The 23,626-nt window shown below is 36.1% G+C and overlaps 1 protein-coding gene across 6 annotated transcripts in view; it reads left to right on the forward strand.

Moving 5' to 3' along the window:
* Nucleotides 1–23,626, forward strand: part of RSRC1 (arginine and serine rich coiled-coil 1) — a 442,527-nt gene that overhangs the window by 7,611 nt on the left and 411,290 nt on the right. For 4 of the 6 annotated variants that reach the window (XM_063620324.1, XM_063620323.1, XM_063620321.1 and 1 more), the window contains exons 2-3: nucleotides 8,431–8,626; nucleotides 10,201–10,326. In XM_063620324.1, coding sequence (XP_063476394.1) covers nucleotides 8,433–8,626; nucleotides 10,201–10,326 — 320 coding nt within the window. In that variant the 5' untranslated portion in view covers nucleotides 8,431–8,432. Of the gene's footprint in view, nucleotides 1–6,199; nucleotides 6,268–8,430; nucleotides 8,627–10,200; nucleotides 10,327–23,626 lie in introns of those variants that run through there. The other 2 variants (XM_063620319.1, XM_063620320.1) reach the window with 1 other exon arrangement.

A 23,626-nucleotide genomic window follows, 5' to 3' on the forward strand; every position in this document is an offset into this window, starting at 1 on the left:
GGTTTCACCATGTTGGCCAGATTGTCAGATCTCCTGACGTCGTGATCTGCCCCACTCAGCCTTCCAAAGTGCTAGGATTACAGGCATGAGCCACTGTGCCTGGCTGTTTCTTGACTTTTTAATAATTGCCATTCTGACTGGCATGAGATGATATCTCATTGTGGTTTTGATTTGCATTTCTCTGATGATCAGTGATGTTGGTTTTTTCTCATGTTTGTTGGCCACATAAATGTCGTCTTTTGAGAAGTGTCTGTTCATGTTCTTTGCCCATTTTTTAATGGGATTGCTTTTTTTTCTTGTAAATTTGTTTAACTTCCTTATAGACTCTGGATATTAGACCTTTGTCAGTTGTATAGGTTGCAAAAATTTTCCCCTATAGATTGTCTGTTCATTCTGATGATAGTTTCTTTTGCTGTGCAGAAACTCTTTAGTTTAATTAGATGCCATTTGTTATTTTTGTTTTTGTTGCAATTGCTTTTGACATTTTTGCCATGAAATCTTTGCCCATGCCTTTGTCCTGTATGGTATTGCCTAGATTTTCTTCTAAGGTTTTCATAGTTTTGGGTTTTACATTTAAGTCTTTAATCTATCTTGAGTTAATTTTTGTATAAGGTGTAAGGAAGGAGTCCACTTTGAATTTTCTACATATGGCTAGCCAGTTCCCCCAGCACCATTTATTAAATAGGGAGTCCTTTCCTCATTGCTTGTTTTTGTCAGGTTTGTCAAAGATCAGATGGTTGTAGATGTGTGGTCTTATTTCTGAGTTCTCTATTCTGTTCCATTGGTCTATGTGTCTGTCTCTGTGCTAGTACCATGCTGTTTTGGTTACTGTAGCCTTGTAGTATAGTTTGAAGTCAGGTAGTGTGATGCCTCCAGCTTTGTTCTTTTTGCTAAGGATTGTCTTGACTATATGGGCTCTTTTTTGGTTCCATATGAATTTTGAAATAGTTTTTTTCTAATTCTGGGAAGAATGTTATTGGTAGTTTGATGGGAATAGCATTGAATCTTTAGGTCACTTTGGGTGGTATGGCCATTTTCATGATATTGATTCTTCCTATCTATGAGCATGGAATGTTTTTCCACTTGTTTGTGTCCTCTCTGATTTCCTTGAGCAGTGGTTTGTAGTTCTTGAAGAGGTCCTTCACTTCCCTTGTTAGCTGTATTCCTAGGTATTTTATTCTCTTTATAGCAGTTGTAAATGGGAGTTCATTCATGATTTGGCTCTCTGCTTGTCTGTTGTTGGTGTATAGGAATGCTAGTGATTTTTGCACATTGATTTTGTATCCTGAGACATTGCTGAAGTTGCTTATCAGCTTAATAAGCTTTTGAGCTGAGATGATGAGGTTTTCTAGATATAGGATTATGTCATCTACAAAGACGATTTGACTTCCTGTCTTCCTATTCGAATACCCTTTATTTTTTTCTCTTGCCTGATTGCTGTAGCCAGAGTTTTCAATACTGTGTTGAATAGGAGTGGTGAGAGAGGACATCCTTGTCTTGTGCTGGTTTTCAAGAGGAATTCTTACAGCTTTTTCTCATTCAGTATGATACTGGCTGTGGGTTTGTTGTAAATGGCTCTTGTTATTTTGAGGTATGTTCCAAGGAAGGATTTTTGTTATCTTTCATTAACCTGTGTTAAATGTAATCAACTAGCCTTCTATTACAGATAAATTATGTTGTTTGTAATTAGAACAAATAAAAAATTTATACTCACCTTCTCGTATTCTCTTTTTTTGGTCACCCCCAAGACACATAGATCTGTGTCCCTTCCTTTTTTTCTACTTGTTTGTGCCTTGCTCAGAGATGTAGTATAAAGGACAGAAATAGAGAATGGGAATGACTGTAGGTATCTTAGAGCAGTGGTTCTCAAACATTTTAGTCTTAGGGTCTCTTTACACTCTGAAACATTGTTGAGGACTCCAGTAACTTTTATTTATTTGGATTATATCTATAAATATTTACCTTATTAATTAAAACAAAATTTTGAAATCTTCATGAATTCACTTAATAACAATAAACCCAAAATATGGTAACATAAATAATATCTTTGATATGAAAAATAACTGTTTTCCAAAACAAACTTAGTGAGAAAAGTGGCATTATTTTCCTTTTTTGCAAATCCCTAATGTCTGGTTTAACAGAAGATGGCTGGATTCTCATATCTGCTTCTTCATTCAATCCATTGAGATAAATTGTTTTGATTAAAGTTTATGAAGAAAATCTGGCTTTACACAGATAAGTATTTTAGTAACCCTTTTCAGGTAATTATGTCTTTTATATTACACCAAAAGTTGATTAAGTGTTAATTTCTTGAAGTTCTGTTTTAATATGGTTTTTGAAACCATATGGATGACCTTTGGTACTCCATTATGTTAAAAATCTATTGGTTTGACTTACACTCTGAATGGATCTTTACCCATGCATGATTTTGTGACATTTTGCATTGGCCAGTTGGAAAATATTGGCTGACTGAGTTAGGCATATCTTTCTAATGTTAACACCCTTCATTGTATATCAAAAATTCACATTTGTTAATATCACCGATGATCTTGGAAATTTTTAAGTATTCAGAAGCTATCATTCTCATGGTGGCAATACAAATTATCTAAAATTCAAATTTTTGCTTGTAAGCTTGAATTTTATCATCAGCAACGAATACTGTTTTCCTTGAAATGGAAGGATGCCTTCATTTTCGAGAAAAGGTTTTCCAGATACTCAAGGCTGCATAATTATAGTGAGTTTTTAAAATAAAATAATGTTTCACAATAAAAGCAGCTAATTCAAGTTGCGATTCAGTTACACAAATGCTTGTTCTTGAAATAACCAGCATTCTTCAATATATGGCAGAAGTTATGTGTATCTCTCATTTCATAACAATATTAAAAAGATGTGTATGTACTTGAGTGGAAATTTAGTAAAATTTATGGTTTTTACTGCTTTATTGAGGACATTCTTAGTTGAAATTGCTTTTTCTTTTTTTAAACTGTGACTGTATGGCAGTGAAGGATACAGTGACTACTAAGTATAATATGGTGCCTCTGCCTTGATTTGTGCTAAGGTGCCAGCAGTTTTGTCCACTATTACTTTTGCACCATCAGTGCAAAAGTCAGCACAATGAAAAAGGTAAATAATGTTTTAGTGTTACAGTGAATATAGTTTTGACTTCTTGAGTCCCCTGAAAGTGTTGTAGAGATCCCCAAGGGTCTACAGGCCTCATTTTGAAAATTGCTGGTACTAGAATGTAAGCTTCTATAGGGAAAGGATTTTTTTCTCTTGTTTATTGATGTATCGCTTATATGCTATCAGTCTGGGATGTCTCACCTGTCTTCAGTATAAGATTACTTATATTTTGAATCTGGGTTGTCTGTTGTTATACCCTCCTTTTCATGGAGCACACTGTCGAGTAACTTCATGAAAAGGGGAGAGTGTGGGGTATAATTGTGAGACCTTACATGTCTGAAAATGTCTTTATTCTAATCTCGTAGCAGAGCAGTGATTTGGCTGGATAGAGATTCTAGGTTGAGATTCGTTTTCTCAGCATTTTAAAGGCTAGTCTCCTTTGTTTTCTGTGTTGTGAAAACCCATATGCCTTTTATTGTGCTACCCATATTTTTTTTATCTTTAGAAATTTCTAGGATCTTCTCTATATTCGTGGTGTCTGAAGTTTTTATGAGATATACTTGATGTATGTCTTTTTAGAAAAGTCATTGTCCCAGGGACTTAGGGCAATTCATCTTTCAATTCTGGAACTTTGAAACAAGGACTTACTCTGTCGCCCAGGCTAGAGTGCAGTAGGGTGATTGCAGCTCACTGCAGCCTGGACCGTCTGGGCTCAGGCGATCCTGCTGCCTCAGCCCCCTCAAGTAGCTGGGACTACAGGTGTGCACCACCATGCTCAGCTGATTTTTTGTAGAGACGGGTTTCACCATGTTGCCTAGGCTCAAGCAATTCACCCACTTTGGCCTCCCAAAGTGCTGATATTACAAATGTGAGCCACCATGCTTGGCCTGGAAATTTAATTATTGGGTAATTTTTCTTTGTCCCTTTTCTCCTGTTTTTTAAGACAGGATCTCGCCCTATCACCCAGGCTGGTGGTGTAGTGGTGGGATTATAGCTCACTGCAGCGTTGAACTCCTGGGATCAAGGTGTCCTCCCATTTCAGCGTTCAGAGTAACTGGGACTACAGGCCTACGCCATTATGCTGAGCTTTTCTATTCTTTTTTTTTTTTTTAATAGAATGCGTATCTGGTGCATTTTGGACCTCCAGATTGATCCTCTTCTGTTTGTAAAATATCTGTCTCTTTTTTTGTTTGTTTGTTTGTTTGTTTGTTTCTTTCTTTCTTTCTTCCTCTCTCTCTTTCTCTTTCTCTCTTTCTTTCCCTTTCTTTCTTTCTTTTTCTTTTTTTTGAGTCCTTTAACCTCTTTTCCAACCTTATTGTTTTTGTTGTCTGTTTTTTTGACACTAGGTCTCACTCTGTCTCCCAGGCTGGAATGCAGTGGCACAATGTTGGCTCACTGTAGCCTTGCCCACTTGGGCTCTGGTGATCCTCTTGCCTCAGTCTCCTGAGTAGCTGGTACTAAAAGTATGCACCACCACGCCCAGCTAATTTTTGTATTTTTTGTAGAGACCACTTTTCACCATGTTGGCGGGGTTGGTCTCAAACTCCTAGACTCAAGTGATCTGTCTGCCTTGGCTGTCCAAAGTGCTGGGATTACAGGCGTGAGCCACAGTACCTGGCCTTCTGTGTGTGTGTGTGTGTGTGTGTGTGTGTGTGTGCGTGGTTTTTTTTAAATTGTCATTTGTTAAAATTTTAAGCTCTCTGTCCTATTCTCCAAATGTTCCTCCTAGTCTTGTTTGCTGGATCATCCTCTTGTATGCATCTGAGGATATTAGCTGTGATTTTTGTTCTTGAAGTTTTCTTCTGTATGTTCTGGTTTACTATCATTTGCTTGTTTTCTTTCTGTTTTAGTTTCTTTTATGGTGAAGACTTTCATCATGTTTGGTTATATTTTGTTGTATATTCAGCAAAAAGTTAACAGAAAAAATGTTTACAGAAAAATGTTATAAATACAGTTGTAACCTGTATTTAAGGTTTGGACTTGTCAACTAGTAGGTTTCATTATAGGGTGATTGGGTGGGGGCCTGCCCTTTTTGGGGGAACCCTCAAATACTTATATATCTTTTCTTAGATGTTGTTCAGTTTTTGCAGATATTCAAGAATCCTCTAATTGCCATTGTAGGAGATATGCTTGACTTCAGAATTCTTGGATCCAAACACACAGAGGGCTACGACTTTTCTATTTGATTATAGACTTTAACTTAATATCTTTAACTTTTAGTTTGGCATCTCTGTCTTTTTTTACTGTGTCCTTGGACCTGGTGCTTCTTTGATCCATTTTTCTCCCCAGAATAAACCTTCTTTCCTCTGGGGATTGGGGAAGAGTATTACCTGGCTGGGTAGAATGGAGGGACTCGGGGACACTACTACATAAATTCAATCAATTTTTTTTTTTTGTTTTTAGCCTCATGGCCTCATTGTGCCTTCTCTGGTATCTGGTGTCTTAAATTCCTGATCCTTTCTGATTTTTGCTGTGTGAATTTGCTTTTCTCTTGTTGGAATTCTTGACCGTTGCCTGATAATAAGTTTTCTTAGCTCTAAATTCTCCATGTGTTTTTCATTTGCCAAAAGTTTGTTGACATATCTCATGTTCCTGTTGTTTTCTAGTCTCTATCCTTTCAAATTTATACTTTTTAATTTCTTTAATCTTATTTTGGTATTTTTTTAAAACAAGATAGCAAGATAGTAAAAGCTCATCTTAATTTAAATGGTTATTTGTGTGTAAAGAACATTCTGAAATGATTAAAGGTAAAAACAAGAAAGGAATTAAAAGCCAAGAAATGAAATTATTATCATTCAATTGTGTACATATTTCTTAACATGAATATAAGTATATGTGTGTGTGTATAATATACACACATACATATGTGGGTATCTATTTTATATATATAATGGATATATGTATATATTTTATGTATAAATGGATATCATGTACACATTTGAATTTATATGTATGTACAGATATACCTTATATACATCTGAATTATGTTTGTATTTAAATGTATGTTTGTATTTACATATATAGATACATGTTGTATATATTTATAATTTCATAGTCTTTTTTTTTTTTTGAGATGGAGTCTTGCTCTGTCGCCCAGGCTGGAGTACAACGGCATGATCTCAGCTCACTGCAACCTCCGCCTCTCAGGTTCAAGCGATTCTCCTGTCTCAGACTAATGAGTAGCTGAGGCTACAGGCATGTGCCACCACGCCCAGCTACTTTTTGTATTTTTAGTAGACATGGGGTTTCACCATGTTGATCAGGCTGGTTTCGAACTCCTGACCTCATGATCCTCCTGCCTCGGCTTCCCAAAGTGCTGGGATTACAGGCGTGAGCCACCGCGCCTGGCCACTTTCATAGTCATCTTAAAGCTGGAAAGTATCATGGTAATCTTTTACCTATTGTAGTTTCATTTTTTAAATGAGGAAACTGGCTTAGATATGTTAGTGATTTACTGAAAGCTTCAAAACCAAGTCTTCCCAGTGTTTTGTTAAATTAAAATCTTAGATGTGTGAACAACTTGGACGTTCAGAGCTACATTTAAAATCCTTAATTCTGGCTCTAGGTAAATAGCTTAAAGTTTTGATTTGAGTTCTAAGAGACTTTTTCAACTGGTATTGTATTAGAATCAGGGAGGGGCTGGCTCACCTGATGCTTCTGAAAGCAAAGCAGTAATTTAACATATTATAAGTTGGCACAAAAGTAATTGTGGTTTTTGCCGTTACTTTTAATGGACTGTATTAATTATTAAATATATAAATAATATAGAATCAATATATTAATATATTAAATATATAGTTAATACTAAATATATATTATATGTTAATATTTAATATATAATATATTTAACGTTAAACATATACTATACATAATATATATTTAATATCTTAAATAGATTATATATATTTTATTTATATTTATATATATAAATATATTCCATTAAAAGTCATGGTAAAAACTGCAATTACTTTTGCACCAACGTAATACTTTGTTTATAGTGATGGTATTTAACTTATTTTGAATAAATATTAAAGATGATGTGAGCTTTTATTTATCCTAAGCGATTACAACAAATGGATCTTGTTTTTATATGACTTTGAAAGATAACTAATAACTATTTTAATAAAAAATAGTATTGCATATAAGAATCTAAAGATTAAAGTAAGACAACTAAGCTTCTTGTCAGCAAAGTTAATAAATGTGAAAGCCTTAGGTTCTATTTGTTTTTTCTGTTGTATACTAAATGTCTGTGTTACCATAACTATATAGAAATAGTTTGAAAAATTATATTTTATATTATGAAAATTATATTGCATCATTTAAATACTAATTTTCATGTGTACATATTTTCTTAAATTATCTCAATGGATACCACTGTAATAATGCTGTGATGAATATTTTCATGAATATATCCTTTAGAAAAATTTTTTCAGATGTATTTGTAGAAGTAGGATTTCTCTGTCAAAAAAGCAACCTTTTTAGATTATTATTACTCAACTGTGTACATATTTCTTAACGTGGATATAAATATATATGTTTGTGTAATATACACATACAAATGTGGATATCTATTATAATATCTATTATATCTGTTTATTTTATTGCTCTCTAAAAAGATTATTCTACCACCTTATAGAGGTACTAGCAGTGTGTGAAGAGCTGACTGATTTCACAATAACCTCATCAACTTTAGTACTTTAGTTAATATTTTCTCCCCTAAGTTTCACAAGTGAAAGGATGATTATAGTTCATTGTTTCAGTTTGTACTTTGTTGATGACTAATGAGGTTTTATCTATTTAAAGATGTAGAATTTTCTGTTAGAAAAAAAATTCAACTCTAAGATAGTAAAATATCTTTTGTCATCAGGGAATGTGAGAATAAAGGAATAGTTGGTTGTTACTAAAGAAAATGTCATATAATTAATGAGAAATATAACTTAAAATATCAGATAATTGATATAAAGAACTGTTCTCAGTCTTGTCAAGAAGCCAGGCACATAAACAATTTTACTTTGAATAAGACTTTTAAAAATTTTACAAAGTTTTATAAAAAGTAGTACATTGAGGCCAGAAATGGTGGCTCATGCCTGTAGTCCCAGCACTTTGGAAGGCTTGAGGGGAGGATCGCTGGAGCCCAGGACTTCCAGGTTACAGTGAGCTATGATTGTAACACTGCACTCCAGCCTGGGATACAGAGGGAGACCCCATCTCTAAAATAAAATAAATAAATGAAATAAAAAAATAATATATTGCATTTCATCCATTGTGCCACCATGTTAGAAATAATATTCTTCAAATTTACGCTTGTAGAAATGGGACGTCGGTCATCAGATACTGAAGAAGAAAGCAGAAGCAAGAGAAGAAAGAAACACCGTAGACGGTCCTCCTCGAGCAGTTCTTCAGATAGTAGAACATACAGCCGAAAGAAAGGAGGAAGGAAATCAAGATCAAAGTCAAGATCTTGGTCCAGAGATCTTCAGCCTCGTTCACATTCTTATGATAGAAGGTGATTTTCGTAATTTTTATTTATACAGTAATGAGGATAACATTCTTTAAAATTCCTGTTTTTGTATTTTTAATTTTGCTAGATAAAACATTTTTCTTTTACTAGCTATATATTTATGAAAGTCCCAACCCAGAGTTTTTTTTTTCCACCAGGTCCAGTCCGTGGGTCTAGTGTCCTCAACCTTTGTCTGTTCTTAGTAGGCAAATAGATACAAAGTGGTATAGTTTTCTTTTTTAATTTAATTTTAATTTTTTTCTAATGCATTTATTTATTTTTCTAATGCATTGTTTTATTTTTTATTTCATTATACTTTAAGTTCTAGGGTACATGTGCACAACATGCAGGTTTGTTACATATGTATACATGTGCCATGTTGGTGTGCTGCATCTATTAACTCGTCATTTACATTAAGTATATCTCCTAATGCTATCCCTCCCCTAGCCCCTCACCCCATGACAGGCCTTGGTGTGTGATGTTCCCCTTCCTGTGTCCAAGTGTTCTCATTGTTCAATTCCCACCTATGAATGAGAACATGCAGTGTTTGGTTTTTTGTCCTTGCGATAGTTTGCTGAGAATGATGATTTCCAGCTTCATCCATGTCCCTACAAAGGACATGAACTCATCCTTTTTTATGGCTGCATTGTATCCCATGGTGTATATGTGCCACATTTTCTTAATCCAGTCTATCATTGATGGACATTTGGGTTGGTTCCAAGTCTTTGCTATCGTGAATAGTGTTGCAACGGAGTTTTGCTCTTGTTGTCTAGGCTGGAGTACAATGGCGCGATCTCAGCTCACTGTAGCCTTTGCCTCCCGGGTTTAAGCAATTCTTCTCTACCTTCCAAGTAGCCGGGATTACAGGCATGCACCACCACACCCAGCTAATTTTGTATTTTTAGTAGAGACCAGGTTTCACCATGTTGGTCAGGCTGGTCTCGAACTCCTGACCTCAGGTGATCTGCTCTCCTTGGCCTCCCAAAGTGTTGGGATTACAGGTGTGAGCCACCGTGCCTGGCCTTAATTTTAAATTTTTTTAGAGACAAGATCTTGCTTTGTCACTCAGGCGGGAGTGCAGCGGTGCAGTCATACCTTTTGGACTCAAGGGATCCTCCCACCTCAGCTTCCTGAATAGCTAGTACTAGAGGCATGTGCCACCATGCCTGGCTAAGTTTTTTTATTTTTGTTTTTTGTAGAGACTTGGCCTTGCTGTGTTGCCCAAGCTGGTATCGAATTCTTGGCCTCAAGCGATCCTCCTGCCTCGGCCTCCCAACATGTTGGGATTACAGGCATAAGCTACTGAGCCTGGCCTTGGTTTAGTTTTCATACCATATAATCTGATATTTGGAAAGATTCTAAGACCCTTAATACCTTAATTAGTACTGATCCAATCATTTAAGTTATGAACCAGTCATATGACTGTTCAAGAGAAATAACATTTTAATTTATCTCTATTTGCTTCCAGGAGAGAGTGAGACAGTAAAAATGAGATGATTCTTTAGAATCTTGAAGGTTTGTCCTTAATGCTCATAATAAAAATTTTTATAGCAATGATCTTTGATTATATTTTATTTCAGACGCAGGCATCGATCAAGCAGTAGCTCTTCTTATGGCTCCAGAAGGAAACGAAGTCGAAGTCGTTCAAGGGGTCGAGGGAAATCCTATAGAGTTCAGAGGTCTAGGTCAAAAAGCAGAACAAGAAGGTATGCCTTATTAAGTATTTATTGCTTTGTAACAAATTATTCCCAAATTTAGTGATGTAAAGCAACAATCATTTATTTTCTTATAATTATATAATTTTGATTGAGCTTAGCTGGCACTTATTTTTTTCTCACCTGGGGTCATTCATGCAGTTAGTCATCTGATAGCTTGATTGGAATTGGATGGTCTAATGTGGCCTCACTCATATATCTTGCATTTGGTTCTGGCTATTGGCCGGGGTGTATGTGGCTTCTCATTGTCCAGTAGGCTAGGTTAGGTTTCTTTTTTTCAGCCTGGTGGTGGTAGCACGTGCGTTCCCCAGACATGAGTTTACTACTATTTTGTTAAGGATTTTTGCATCAGTATTCATCAGGGATTTATGGCTTGCAGTTTTCTTGTAATATATTTGTCTGGCTTTGGTATCAGAGTAATGCTGGCCTGATAAAATGAGTTTGGAAGTACTCCCTCCTTTTCAGTTTTTTGGAAGATTTTGAAAAGGATTGACATTAATTTCTTTTTAAGTGTTTGGTGGAATCCTGCAATGAAGCTGTCTGCTCCTGGGCTTTTCTTTGTTAGAAGGTTTTTGCTTACTGATTCAATCTCCTTATTAGTTATAGGTCTGTTAAGATTTTCTCTTCCTTCATGATTCAGTCTTGGTAGGTGGTATGTTCCTAGGAATTTATCCACTTTTTCTAGGTTATCCAGTTTATTAGTATTCTTAGTAGTCTTTTATAATCCTTTCAATTTTTGTGGCATCAATTGTAATGTCTGCTATTTCATTTCTGATTTTAGTTATTAGGCTTCTGGTATTTTTTCTTTTTCTTTCTTTCTTTTTTTTTGGAGATGAGGTGTTGCTCTGTCACCCAGGCTTGGGCCTGTTGGTGCAGTCAGCTCACTGCAGCCTCAAACTCCTGGGCTCAATGATCTTCTCACCTCAGTCTCCTAAGTGGCTAGAAATACAAGCATATACCACCAGGCCTGGCTGACTTTCTAAAATATGTTTTGTAGAAGTCAGTCTTAGCATATTGTCCAGGCTAGTCTCCAACTCATGGTGTCATCTGGTCCTCCCACCTTATCCTCCCAAAGTGCTGTCATTATAGGCATGATCTACCTTGCCCGGCCTCATTTTTTCTTAATCTAAGTAAGTACTTGTTAATTTTGTTGTGTTTTTCAAAAAACTTAGTTTTGTTGATTTTTTTCTAAAGTTTTTCTCTTCTCTATTTTATTTTTTTCTCTAACCATTTTTATTTTCTTTCTTTGGATAATTTTTGGTTTAATTTGTTCTTCATTTATTTCCTTGAAGTATAGATTGATATGAGACTTTTCTTTTCTTCTTAAATGTAGGTGTTCATGCTAAAACTTTCCTCTCAGTATTGCTTTTGCTGTTTCTCTTAAGTTTTACTATGTGTGTTTGTGTTTTCATTTGTTTAAAGGTAGTTTCTAATTTCTCTTATGATTTCTTCTTTGATATATTTGGTTGTTCAAGAGTGTGTAGTTTAATTTCTACATATTTGTGGGTTTTCTGATTTTTCTACTGCTATTGATGTCTAGTTTCATTTCTTTGTGTTTCGAAATGATACTTGCTATGATTTCAATCTTTAATATTAAATTTGTTAAGACTTGTTTTGTGGCCTAACATGTAATCTGTCCTGGATAATGTTCCATGTACACTTGAGAAGAATGCATATTTTGCTGCTGTTGGGTGGAGTGTTCTGTGTATGTATGTTAGGTCTAATTCATCTGTAGTGTGGTTCAGGTCCTCTTATGTCTTATTTTCCTATCCATTATCGAAAGTGGATTACTGAAATATCCTACTATTACTATGTTGCTAAATACTTCTCCCTTCCATTTTGGCAATGTTTACTTTATATATTTGGGTGCTCTGGTGTTAGGTGCATATATATATAATTGTTATATATTCCAGAATAATGACCCATTTATCATTATATAATTGTCTTTTTTTCTTATGACAGTCTTTGACTTAAAGTCTATTTTGTATTATATAAGTATGGCCACTTCTGCCCTTTTTTCGTACCATTCGTATGGATTATCTTTTTCATCTTTTTTAGTATATGTGTGTCTTTACATCTAAGGCACATCTTTTGTAAACAGCATATACTGTAATTGTATCTTGTGTGTATGAGTGTGTGTTTTGAAAAATTCATTCAGCTACTCTTGTGTGTTTTGTTTCGGGAGTTTAATCCAGTTACATTTACAGTAATTACTGATGGGGAAGGACTTACTGTTGCCATTTTGATTGTTTTCTGCCTTATAGCTATTTTGTCTCTCATGTCTCCTGCTGCCTTCCTTTTTGTTTTGTTGATTTTTGTATGGACATGCTTTGAATTTTTTTCTGATTTTATTTTGTATATGTTCTATAGGTATTGTCTTTGTTGTTGCCATGAGGCTTACACAAAACATTGTCTATTTTAAGTTGGTAATAACCTTTGATTGTATACAAAAATACTACTCTTGTATGTTTCTTCACTTCTATTTTATGTTATTGATATCACAGTTTACATCTTATTATATCCATTAATATAGTTTATAGTTATTTTTTATACTGTCATCTTTTCAATTCTATATCTGAATTAAAAATGTTTTACATACCACCATTACAGTGCTACTGTACTCTGTACTTGTGTATATATTTACCTTTACCAGTGAGCTTTATGTTTTCATGTACTTTTGTGTTGCTGTCTAGTGTCGTTTCATTTCCACTTGCAGGACTCCTCTTAGTATTTCTTGTAAGGCAGGTCTAGTAGTGAAGAACTCCCTTAGCTTTTGTTTATCTGGGAAAGATCTGATTTGTCTTTTGTTCTTGTAGGACAATTTTGCTGGATATAGTGTTCTTGATTGACAGGTTTTTTTTTTTTTTTTTTTTTTTTTTTTTTGCTTTCAGTACTTTGAATGTATCACCTGATTCCTTTCTGGCTTGTAATTTTTCCTCTGCAAAATTGCTGAAATCTTATGAAAGCTCCCTTGTATATGACAATTTACTTTTCTCTTGCTACTTTCAAGATTCTCTCTTTGCCTTTAACTTTTGTTAATTTGATTATAATGTGTCTATGTGGGCCTCTTTTATTTATTTATTTTTTTATTATTATACTTTAGGTTTTAGGGTACATGTGCACAATGTGCAGGTTTGTTACATATGTGTCCATGTGCCATGTTGTTTTGCTGCACCCATTAACTCGTCATTTAGCATTAGGTATATCTCCTAATGCTGTCCCTCCCCCTCCCCCACCCCACAACAGTCCCCAGAGTGTGATGTTCCCCTTCCTGTGTCCATGAGTTCTCATTGTTCAATTCCCACCTATGAGTGAGAACATGCGGTGTTTGGTTTTTTGTCCTTGCGATAGTTTACTGAGAATGATGTTTTCCAGTTTCATCCATGTCCCTACAAAGGACATGAACTCATCATTTTTTATGGATGCATAGTATTCCATGTTGTATATGTGCCACATTTTCTTAATCCAGTCTATCGTTGTTGGACATTTGGGTTGGTTCCAAGTCTTTGCTATTGTGAATAGTGCCGCAATAAACATACGTGTGCATGTGTCTTTATAGCAGCATGATTTATAGTCCTTTGGGTATATACCCAGTAATGGGATGGCTGGGTTAAATGGTATTTCTAGTTCTAGATCCCTGAGGAATCGCCACACTGACTTCCACAATGGTTGAACTAGTTTACAGTCCCACCAACAGTGTAAAGGTGTTCCTATTTCTCCCTATGTGGGCCTCTTTTACTTCACTCTTGAAGTGAAAGGATGAAGTCATTTGAACTTCTTAAATTTGGGTGCCTATTTGTTTTCTCAGATTTGGGAATTTTTTGGCCATTATATCTTCAAATAAGCTCTCTGTTGATTTCTGTTTCTTCTTCTGTAACTCCACAATAAACTCTCTGTTTCTTTCTCTATCTTCTTCTATAACTCCCATAATACATATATTGGTCTGTTTAATGATGTCTTATGGTCCCTTAGGCTTCCTTCACTTTTCTTTATTCTTTCTCTTTTTTGCTTCCCTGACTCAATAATTTTAAACTGACCTTTCTTCGTGTTTTCTGATTTTGTTCTTCTGCTTGACTGCATTAGCTATTGAACCTCTCCACTGAATTTTTCAATTCAGTTATTGTATTCTTTGGCGTTAGCATTTTTGCTTTTTTTAATGTAATTTCTCTTCGTTGGTAGTCTTGGTTTTGTTTGTACTTTGTTCTCTTGATTTCATTTAGTTGTGCATCTGTGTTCTTTTTTGGATCACTGAGCTTTAAGAGAACTATTTTCATTTCTTTGTCAGGTAATTTACAGATCTCAGTTTCTTTGAGGTGGTTTCTGGCAATTTATTTGGTTCCTTTGATTGGGCTAGGTTTCCTTCTTTCTTTGACTGCCTTGTGATTTTTTTTTTTTTTTTTTTTGGCTGAGTTTTTATGCAGTTTTAAAAAACAGCTGCCTTTCCTAGTCTTTATGGACTGGCTTCTTAAGGGGAAAGTCCTTCACCCATCAACTTTTTTCAATGTATGCCAGCTTCCTCACCAGCACCCTTTAGCAGGTGAGAGATATCATTCCCTCTGGCAGCTCTCCAAAATGCTGGAATTTTTGAAGCATGTACTTCACTCTTCTCTCTCACTTCTGATGAAGAAACAAGTTGGATGTCTTTTCCCGATTGTTCTGAGTCATCCCAGTCTCTATCTTTGGTACTGCTGGCCCTCTGGTGCCATAGCAATCTGTTTCTGTTCTCTTTTGCTTTTGTTGGCACCCAGAAATCTAACCTATGCTGTTTCCATTAGTGCTCCAGGCAAGACAGAAACCCATCCCTTGGGTGGCCCTCAGAAAAGTCAGAAGATTGGACTTATGTTCCATGCTTCTGTTTTCCCCAGTCCGTTACCCTAAAAGCCATGAGCTGAATGGAGATTTGCTGGCCTTAGGGGCAGGTAAAGTAAAATGGTTCTTAATTATTTCAGTGAGGCTATACTTGGCTTTGAGCTTGCCTGGAGTACTGCAACTTCTTAACTGTTTTTTGAAGTTCTGTACAGGTATTTTGGTTTGTATATTGTTTTATCACTGTCTTTCTTGGGGGAATGAGGGCTGGGATTTCCTATTCTGCCATCTTGCCATCATCATTCTCAAGTTAACTTTTTTTTGTTCCTTACAGGCTCTTTCTGACCTTTATTTTAAACTAATTTTAGACTAACAAAAAAGCTGTAAGAAATAATACATTACATAATGGTAAAGGGATCAATTCAACAAGAAGAGCTAACTATCCTAAATATATATGCACCCAACACAGGAGCACCCAGATTCATAAAACAAGTCCTCAGTGACCTACAAAGGGACTTAAACTCCCATACAATAATAATGGGAGATTTTAACACCCCACTGTCAGCATTAGACAGATCAACGAGACAGAAAGTTAACAAGGATATCCAGGAATTGAACTCAGCTCTACATAAAGTGGACCTAATAGACATCTACAGAACTCTCCACCCCAAGTCAACAGAATATACATTTTTTTCAGCACCACACCACACCTATTCCAAAATTGACCACATAGTTGGAAGTAAAGCTCTCCTCAGCAAATGTAAAAGAACAGAAATTATAACAAACTGTCTCTCAGACCACAGTGCAATCAAACTAGAACTCAGGATTAAGAAACTCACTCAAAACCGCTCAACTACATGGAAACTGAACAACCTGCTCCTGAATGACTATTGGGTACATAATGAAATGAAGGCAGAAATAAAGATGTTCTTTGAAACCAATGAGAACAAAGACACAACATACCAGAATCTCTGGGACACGTTCAAAGCAGTGTGTAGAGGGAAATTTATAGCACTAAATGCCCACAAGAGAAAGCAGGAAAGATCCAAAATTGACACCCTAACATCACAATTAAAAGAACTAGAAAAGCAAGAGCAAACACATTCAAAAGCTAGCAGAAGGCTAGAAATAACTAAAATCAGAGCAGAACTGAAGGAAATAGAGACACAACAAACCCTTCAAAAAATTAATGAATCCAGGAGCTGGTTTTTTGAAAAGATCAACAAAATTGATGGACCGCTAGCAAGACTAATAAAGAAGAAAAGTGAGAAGAAACAAATAGATGCAATAAAAAACGAAAAAGGGGATATCACCACCGATCCCACAGAAATACAATCTACCATCAGAGAATACTACAAACACCTCTATGCAAATAAACTAGAAAATCCAGAAGAAATGGATAAATTCCTCGACAAATACACCCTCCCAAGACTAAACCAGGAAGAAGTTGAATCTCTGAATAGACCAATAACAGGTTCTGAAATTGTGGCAATAATCAATAGCTTACCAACCAAAAAGAGTCCAGGACCTGATGGATTCACAGCTGAATTCTACCAGAGGTACAAGGAGGAACTGGTACCATTCCTTCTGAAACTATTCCAATCGATAGAAAAAGAGGGAATCCTCCCTAACACATTTTACGAAGCCAGCATTGTCCTGATACCAAAACCCGGCAGAGACATAACCAAAAAAGAGAATTTCAGACCAATATCCTTGATGAACATTGATGCAAAAATCCTCAATAAAATACTGGCAAACCGATTCCAGCAGCACATCAAAAAGCTTATCCACCATGATCAAGTGGGCTTCATCCCTGGGATGCAAGGCTGGTTCAACATACGCAAATCAATAAATGTAATCCAGCATATAAACAGAACCAAAGACAAAAACCACATGATTATCTCAATAGATGCAGAAAAGGCCTTTGACAAAATTCAACAACTCTTCATGCTAAAAACTCTCAATAAATTAGGTATTGATGGGACCTATCTCAAAATAATAAGAGCTATCTATGACAAACCCACAGCCAATATCATACTGAATGGGCAAAAACTGGAAGCATTCCCTCTGAAAACTGGCACAAGGCAGGGATGCCCTCTCTCACCACTCCTATTCAACATAGTGCTGGAAGTTCTGGCCAGAGCAATCAGGCAGGAGAAGGAAATAAAGGGTATTCAATTAGGAAAAGAGGAAGTCAAATTGTCCCTGTTTGCAGATGATATGATTGTATATCTAGAAAACCCCATTGTCTCAGCCCAAAATCTCCTTAAGCTGATTAGCAACTTCAGCAAAGTCTCAGGATACAAAATCAATGTAGAAAAATCGCAAGCATTCTTGTACACCAATAACAGACAAACAGAGAGCCAAATCATGAGTGAACTCCCATTCACAATTGCTTCAAAGAGAATAAAATACCTAGGAATCCAACTTACAAGGGATGTGAAGGACCTCTTCAAGGAGAACTACAAACCACTGCTCAATGAAATAAAAGAGGATACAAACAAATGGAAGAACATTCCATGCTCATGGGTTGGAAGAATCAATATCGTGAAAATGGCCATACTGCCCAAGGTAATTTATAGATTCAATGCCATCCCCATCAAGCTACCAATGACTTTCTTCACAGAATTGGAAAAAACTACTTGAAAGTTCATATGGAACCAAAAAAGAGCCCGCATTGCCAAGTCAATCCTAAGCCAAAAGAACAAAGCTGGAGGCATCACGCTACCTGACTTTAAACTATACTACAAGGCTACAGTAGCCAAAACAGCATGGTATTGGTACCACAACAGAGACATAGATCAATGGAACAGAACAGAGCCCTCAGAAATGATGCCGCATATCTACAACTATCTGATCTTTGACAAACCTGACAAAAACAAGAAATGGGGAAAGGATTCCCTATTTAATAAATGGTGCTGGGAAATCTGGCTAGCCATATGTAGAAAGCTGCAACTGGATCCCTTCCTTACACCTTATACAAAAATTAATTCAAGATGGATTAAAGACTTATATGTTAGACCTAAAACCATTAAAATCCTACAAGAAAACCTAGGCAATACCATTCAGGACATAGGCGTGGGCAAGGACTTCATGTCTAAAACACCAAAAGCAATGGCAACAAAAGCCAAAATCGACAAATAGGATCTCATTAAACTAAAGAGCTTCTGCACAGCAAAAGAAACTATCATCAGAGTGAACAGACAACCTACAGAATGGGAGAAAATTTTTGCAACCTACTCATCTGACAAAGGGCTAATATCCAGAATCTACAATGAACTCAAACAAATTTACAAGAAAAAAACAAACAACCCCATTAAAAAGTGGGCAGAGGACATGAACAGACACTTCTCAAAAGAAGACATTTATGCAGCCAAAAAACACATGAAGAAATGCTCCTCATCAGTGGCCATCAGAGAAATGCAAATCAAAACCACAGTGAGATACCATCTCACACCAGTTAGAATGGCCATCATTAAAAAAATCAGGAAACAACAGGTGCTGGAGAGGATGTGGAGAAATAGGAACACTTTTACACTGTTGGTGGGACTGTAAACTAGTTCAACCATTGTGGAAGTCAGTGTGGCGATTCCTCAGGGATCTAGAACTAGAAATACCATTTGACCCAGCCATCCCATTACTGGGTATATACCCAAAGGACTATAAATCATGCTGCTATAAAGACACATGCACACGTATGTTTATTGCAGCACTATTCACAATAGCAAAGAGTTGGAACCAACTCAAATGTCCAACAACGATAGACTGGATTAAGAAAATGTGGCACATATACACCATGGAATACTATGCAGCCATAAAAAATGATGAGTTCGTGTCCTTTGTAGGGACATGAATGAAACTGGAAAACATCATTCTCAGTAAACTATCGCAAGGACAAAAAACCAAACACCGCATGTTCTCACTCATAGGTGGGAATTGAACAATGAGAACTCATGGACACAGGAAGGGGAACATCACACTCCGCGGACTGTTGTGGGGTGGGGGGAGGGGGGAGGGACAGCATTAGGAGATACGCCTAATGCTAAATGATGAGTTAATGGGTGCAGGAAATCAACATGGCACATGGATACATATGTAACAAACCTGCACATTGTGCACATGTACCCTAAAACCCTAAAGTATAATAAAAAAAAAAAAAAAGTTAGAATATCAAAAAAAAAAAAAAAAAAAAGAAATAATACAGAATTTCCTTATACCCCTCGTATCACCTCACCTGGTACAGTATTCAAAAGCAGGACATTAACATTGATACAGTTCTAGTAACTAGACTGTAGATCTTATCAGTTTTCTCATAACGTTCTTTTTCTGCTCCAGGATCCAATCCAGGATTCTATATTGCATTTAGTTGTTAATCTCTTCTTAGTCTCCTCCAGTCTATGAGAGTTCCTCATCCAAAGATGAGGCTATGCTTGTCTTTCGTGACTTTGGCAGTTTTGAGGAATAATGGTGTTTATTTTGTAGATTGCCCCTCAGCCTGAGTTTGTGTGATGTTTTCTCGTAATTAGAGTGAGCTATGCATTTTTGGCAAGAATACAAGAGAAATGACATTCTGTACTTCTTATTGCATCATATCAAGGGGTCTGTGATACTGTTACGTCATAGTGGTATTAACTTTGATCACATAGTTAAGGTGCCAGGTTTCGCCTGTGAAGTTACTATCTTTCCTTTTGTAGTTGATAGATATCTTGGGAGAGATATTTTCTAACTATGAATATTCTGCGCATCTCCTCAACCTTTCACTTGCTAACTTTAGCATCTCTCAGTGGTTTTCTTCTGTAGCAGTTACTTTGGGGTTTGCCTGATGATTCAAATTAATTTTTGTGTATCATATGAGATAGGGGGTTAGGTTCAATTATTTTCTTCATATGGAGATCTAGCAACATTTCTTTCTTTCTTTTTTTTTTTTTTTTTTTGAGACTGAATCTCTATCGCCAAGACTAGAGTATAGTGGCGCAATTCTCATCTCACTGCAACCTCTGCCTCCTGGGTTCAAGTGATTCTGGTGCCTCAGCCTCCCGAGTAGCTGGGATTACAGGTGCCCACCACCATGCCCAGCTAATTTTTGTAATTTTGGGAGAGATGGGGTTTCACCATGTTGGCCAGGCTGGTCTTAACTCCTGACCTCAAGTGATCCACCCACCTTGGCCTCCCAGAGTGTTGGGATTACAAGCATAAGCCACCGCACCTGGCCAGTCTAGCACTATTTTCTTACTGAGTAGTCTTGGTACCTCTGTCAAAAACCAACTAACTATATGAATGTGACTCTATTTCTGGATTGTTTATTTGGTTCCATTCCTTTGTCTGTTTTTATACTAGTCTTAGACAATTTTGATTACTTTGGTTCTGTAGGAAGTCTTAAAGTTAGGTGTTATTGTTTACATTTTCATATAAATTTTAGAATCAACTTGACAATTTTCTCAAAAGCTTGCTGGGATTTTGATTGGGTGTTTATTGAATCAGTAGAATAGGAGTATTGACATCATAGAATGTTTTATTTTATGAACATGTTGTATCTCTCCATTTATTTTGCTTTTCTTTAGTTTCTCCAAACAATGTTATGTAGTTTTCATTACAGCGGTTTTACACAGTTAGGGCAGCTGTGACAAGATACTGTGTGACTTAAACAACATAAACACATTTCTTACAGTTCTGGTGCCTGGGAGGTTAGAGATCAGGGTGACAGCATGGTCTAGTTCTGGTGAGGGCCCTCTTTTACGTTGACAGATGGCTGTCTTCTTCTTGTGTCCCATGTTACATTTTGGAGAGCATAGAGAGGAAGCAAATTCTCTCTTATCTCTTCTTAGAAGGCCATGAATCCTGTCATGAGGGCTCCACTCTCATGACCTGATTACCTCCCACCAGACCCATTCTTCAGATATTATCACATTGGTCATTAGGGTTTCAGCATGAATTTTTGAGGACACAAACATTCAGTCTATAGCATACATATTTTGTTAAATTTATTTCCACATTTTTTGACACTATTGAAAATGGAATTATTTTAACATTTTATTTTCCAGTTATTTGTTGAGTACAGGTTGAATATTCCTTATCTGAAATACTTGGGACCTAAAGTGTTTTGGATTTTGGATTTTTTCAGATTTTGTAACATTTACATATATATAATGAGATATCTTGGGGATAACACCCAAGTCTAAACACAAAATTTATGTTTCATATATACCTTATACATTTAGCCTAAATAATTTTAAACAGTATTTTAAATTATTTTGTGTATGAAACAAAGTTTGTTTACATTAAACCATCAGAAAGCAAAGGTATCAGATATGGGATTTTCCACTTGTGGCATCATTCTGGCACTCAGAAAGTTTCAGAGTTTGAGTATTTGGGATTTTTGGATTAGTGTATATAGAAATATAAGTAATTTTGTGCATGTTGTATATGTTTTGTACCTTTTATATTTTACATATTTCTGTATGTTTAGTTTGTATCCTGTAACCTTTCCACTCTTATTAGCTCTAGCAGATGTTTTGAAGATAGCTTAAGATTTTCCATGAAAACAATTAATTACCTGAAAACTGAGTTTTACATCTTTTTAGAATTGTTTGCTATTTCTGTAGTTTTCTTGGCTCATTGCAGTGTCTAGGATCTACTTCTATGCTGAAGAAAAGTGATGAACGTGGGCAAACTTGCCTTTTTTCCTATCTTAGGAGGAAAGTATTCAGTCTTTGGCTTTAATTTTTTTAATTTTTTAATTTTTGTCTTTAATAATTTTTTGTTTATATATATATTTTTATTATACTTTAAGTTCTACAGTACATGTGCTTTTTTTTTTAACTTTTTTTTTTATTATACTTTAGGTTTTAGGGTACATGTGCACAATGTGCAGGTTTGTTACATATGTATCCATGTGCCATGTTGATTTCCTGCACCCATTAACTCGTCATTTAGCATTAGGTATATCTCCTAATGCTGTCCCTCCCCCCTCCCCCAACCCCACAACAGTCCCCGGAATGTGATGTTCCCCTTCCTGTGTCCATGAGTTCTCATTGTTCAATTCCCATCTATGAGTGAGAACATGCGGTGTTTGATTTTTTGTCCTTGCGATAGTTTACTGAGAATGTTTTCCAGTTTCATCCATATCCCTATAAAGGACATGAACTCATCATTTTTTATGGCTGCATAGTATTCCATGTTGTATATGTGCCACATTTTCTTAATCCAGTCTATCGTTGTTGGACATTTGGGTTGGTTCCAACTCTGCTATTGTGAATAGTGCCACAATAAACATACGTGTGCATGTGTCTTTATAGCAGCATGATTTATAATCCTTTGGGTATATACCCAGTAATGGGATGGCTGGGTGAAATGGTATTTCTAGTTCTAGATCCCTGAGGAATTGCCACACTGACTTCCACAATGGTTGAACTAGTTTACAGTCCCGCCAACAGTGTAAAAGTGTTCCTATTTCTCCACATCCTCTCCAGCACCTGTTGTTTCCTGATTTTTTAATGATGGCCATTCTAACTGGTGTGAGATGGTATCTCACTGTGGTTTTGATTTACATTTCTCTGATGGCCAGTGATGATGAGCATTTCTTCATGTGTTTTTTGGCTGCATAAATGTCTTCTTTTGAGAAGTGTCTGTTCATGTTCTTTGCCCACTTTTTGATGGGGTTGTTTGTATTTTTCTTGTAAATTTGTTTGAGTTCATTGTAGATTCTGCATATTAGCCCTTTGTCAGATGAGTAGGTTGCAAAAATTTTCTCCCATTCTGTAGGTTGCCTGTTCACTCTGATGGTAGTTTCTTTTGCTGTGCAGAAGCTCTTTAGTTTAATGAGATCCCATTTGTCAATTTTGGCTTTTGTTGCCATTGCTTTTGGTGTTTTAGACATGAAGTCCTTGCCCACGCCTATGTCCTGAATGGTATTGCCTAGGTTTTCTTGTAGGATTTTTATGGTTTTAGGTCTAACATTTAAGTCTTTAATCCATCTTGAATTAATTTTTGTATAAGGTGTAAGGAAGGGATCCAGTTTCAGCTTTCTACATATGGCTAGCCAGTTTTCCCAGCACCATTTATTAAATAGGGAATCCTTTCCCCATTTCTTGTTTTTGTCAGGTTTGTCAAAGATCAGATAGTTGTAGATATGCGGCCTCATTTCTGAGGGCTCTGTTCTGTTCCATTGATCTATATCTCTGTTGTGGTATCAGTACCATGCTGTTTTGGTTACTGTAGCCTTGTAGTATAGTTCGAAGTCAGGTAGCGTGATGCCTCCAGCTTTGTTCTTTTGGCTTAGGATTGACTTGGCAATGCGGGCTCTTTTTTGGTTCCATATGAACTTTCAAGTAGTTTTTTCCAATTCTGTGAAGAAAGTCATTGGTAGCTTGATGGGGATGGCATTGAATCTATAAATTACCTTGGGCAGTATGGCCATTTTCACGATATTGATTCTTCCAACCCATGAGCATGGAATGTTCTTCCATTTGTTTGTATCCTCTTTTAT

Source organism: Symphalangus syndactylus, chromosome 17, assembly GCF_028878055.3.
Source record: "Symphalangus syndactylus isolate Jambi chromosome 17, NHGRI_mSymSyn1-v2.1_pri, whole genome shotgun sequence".
Classification (NCBI taxonomy): Eukaryota; Metazoa; Chordata; class Mammalia; order Primates; family Hylobatidae; genus Symphalangus; species Symphalangus syndactylus.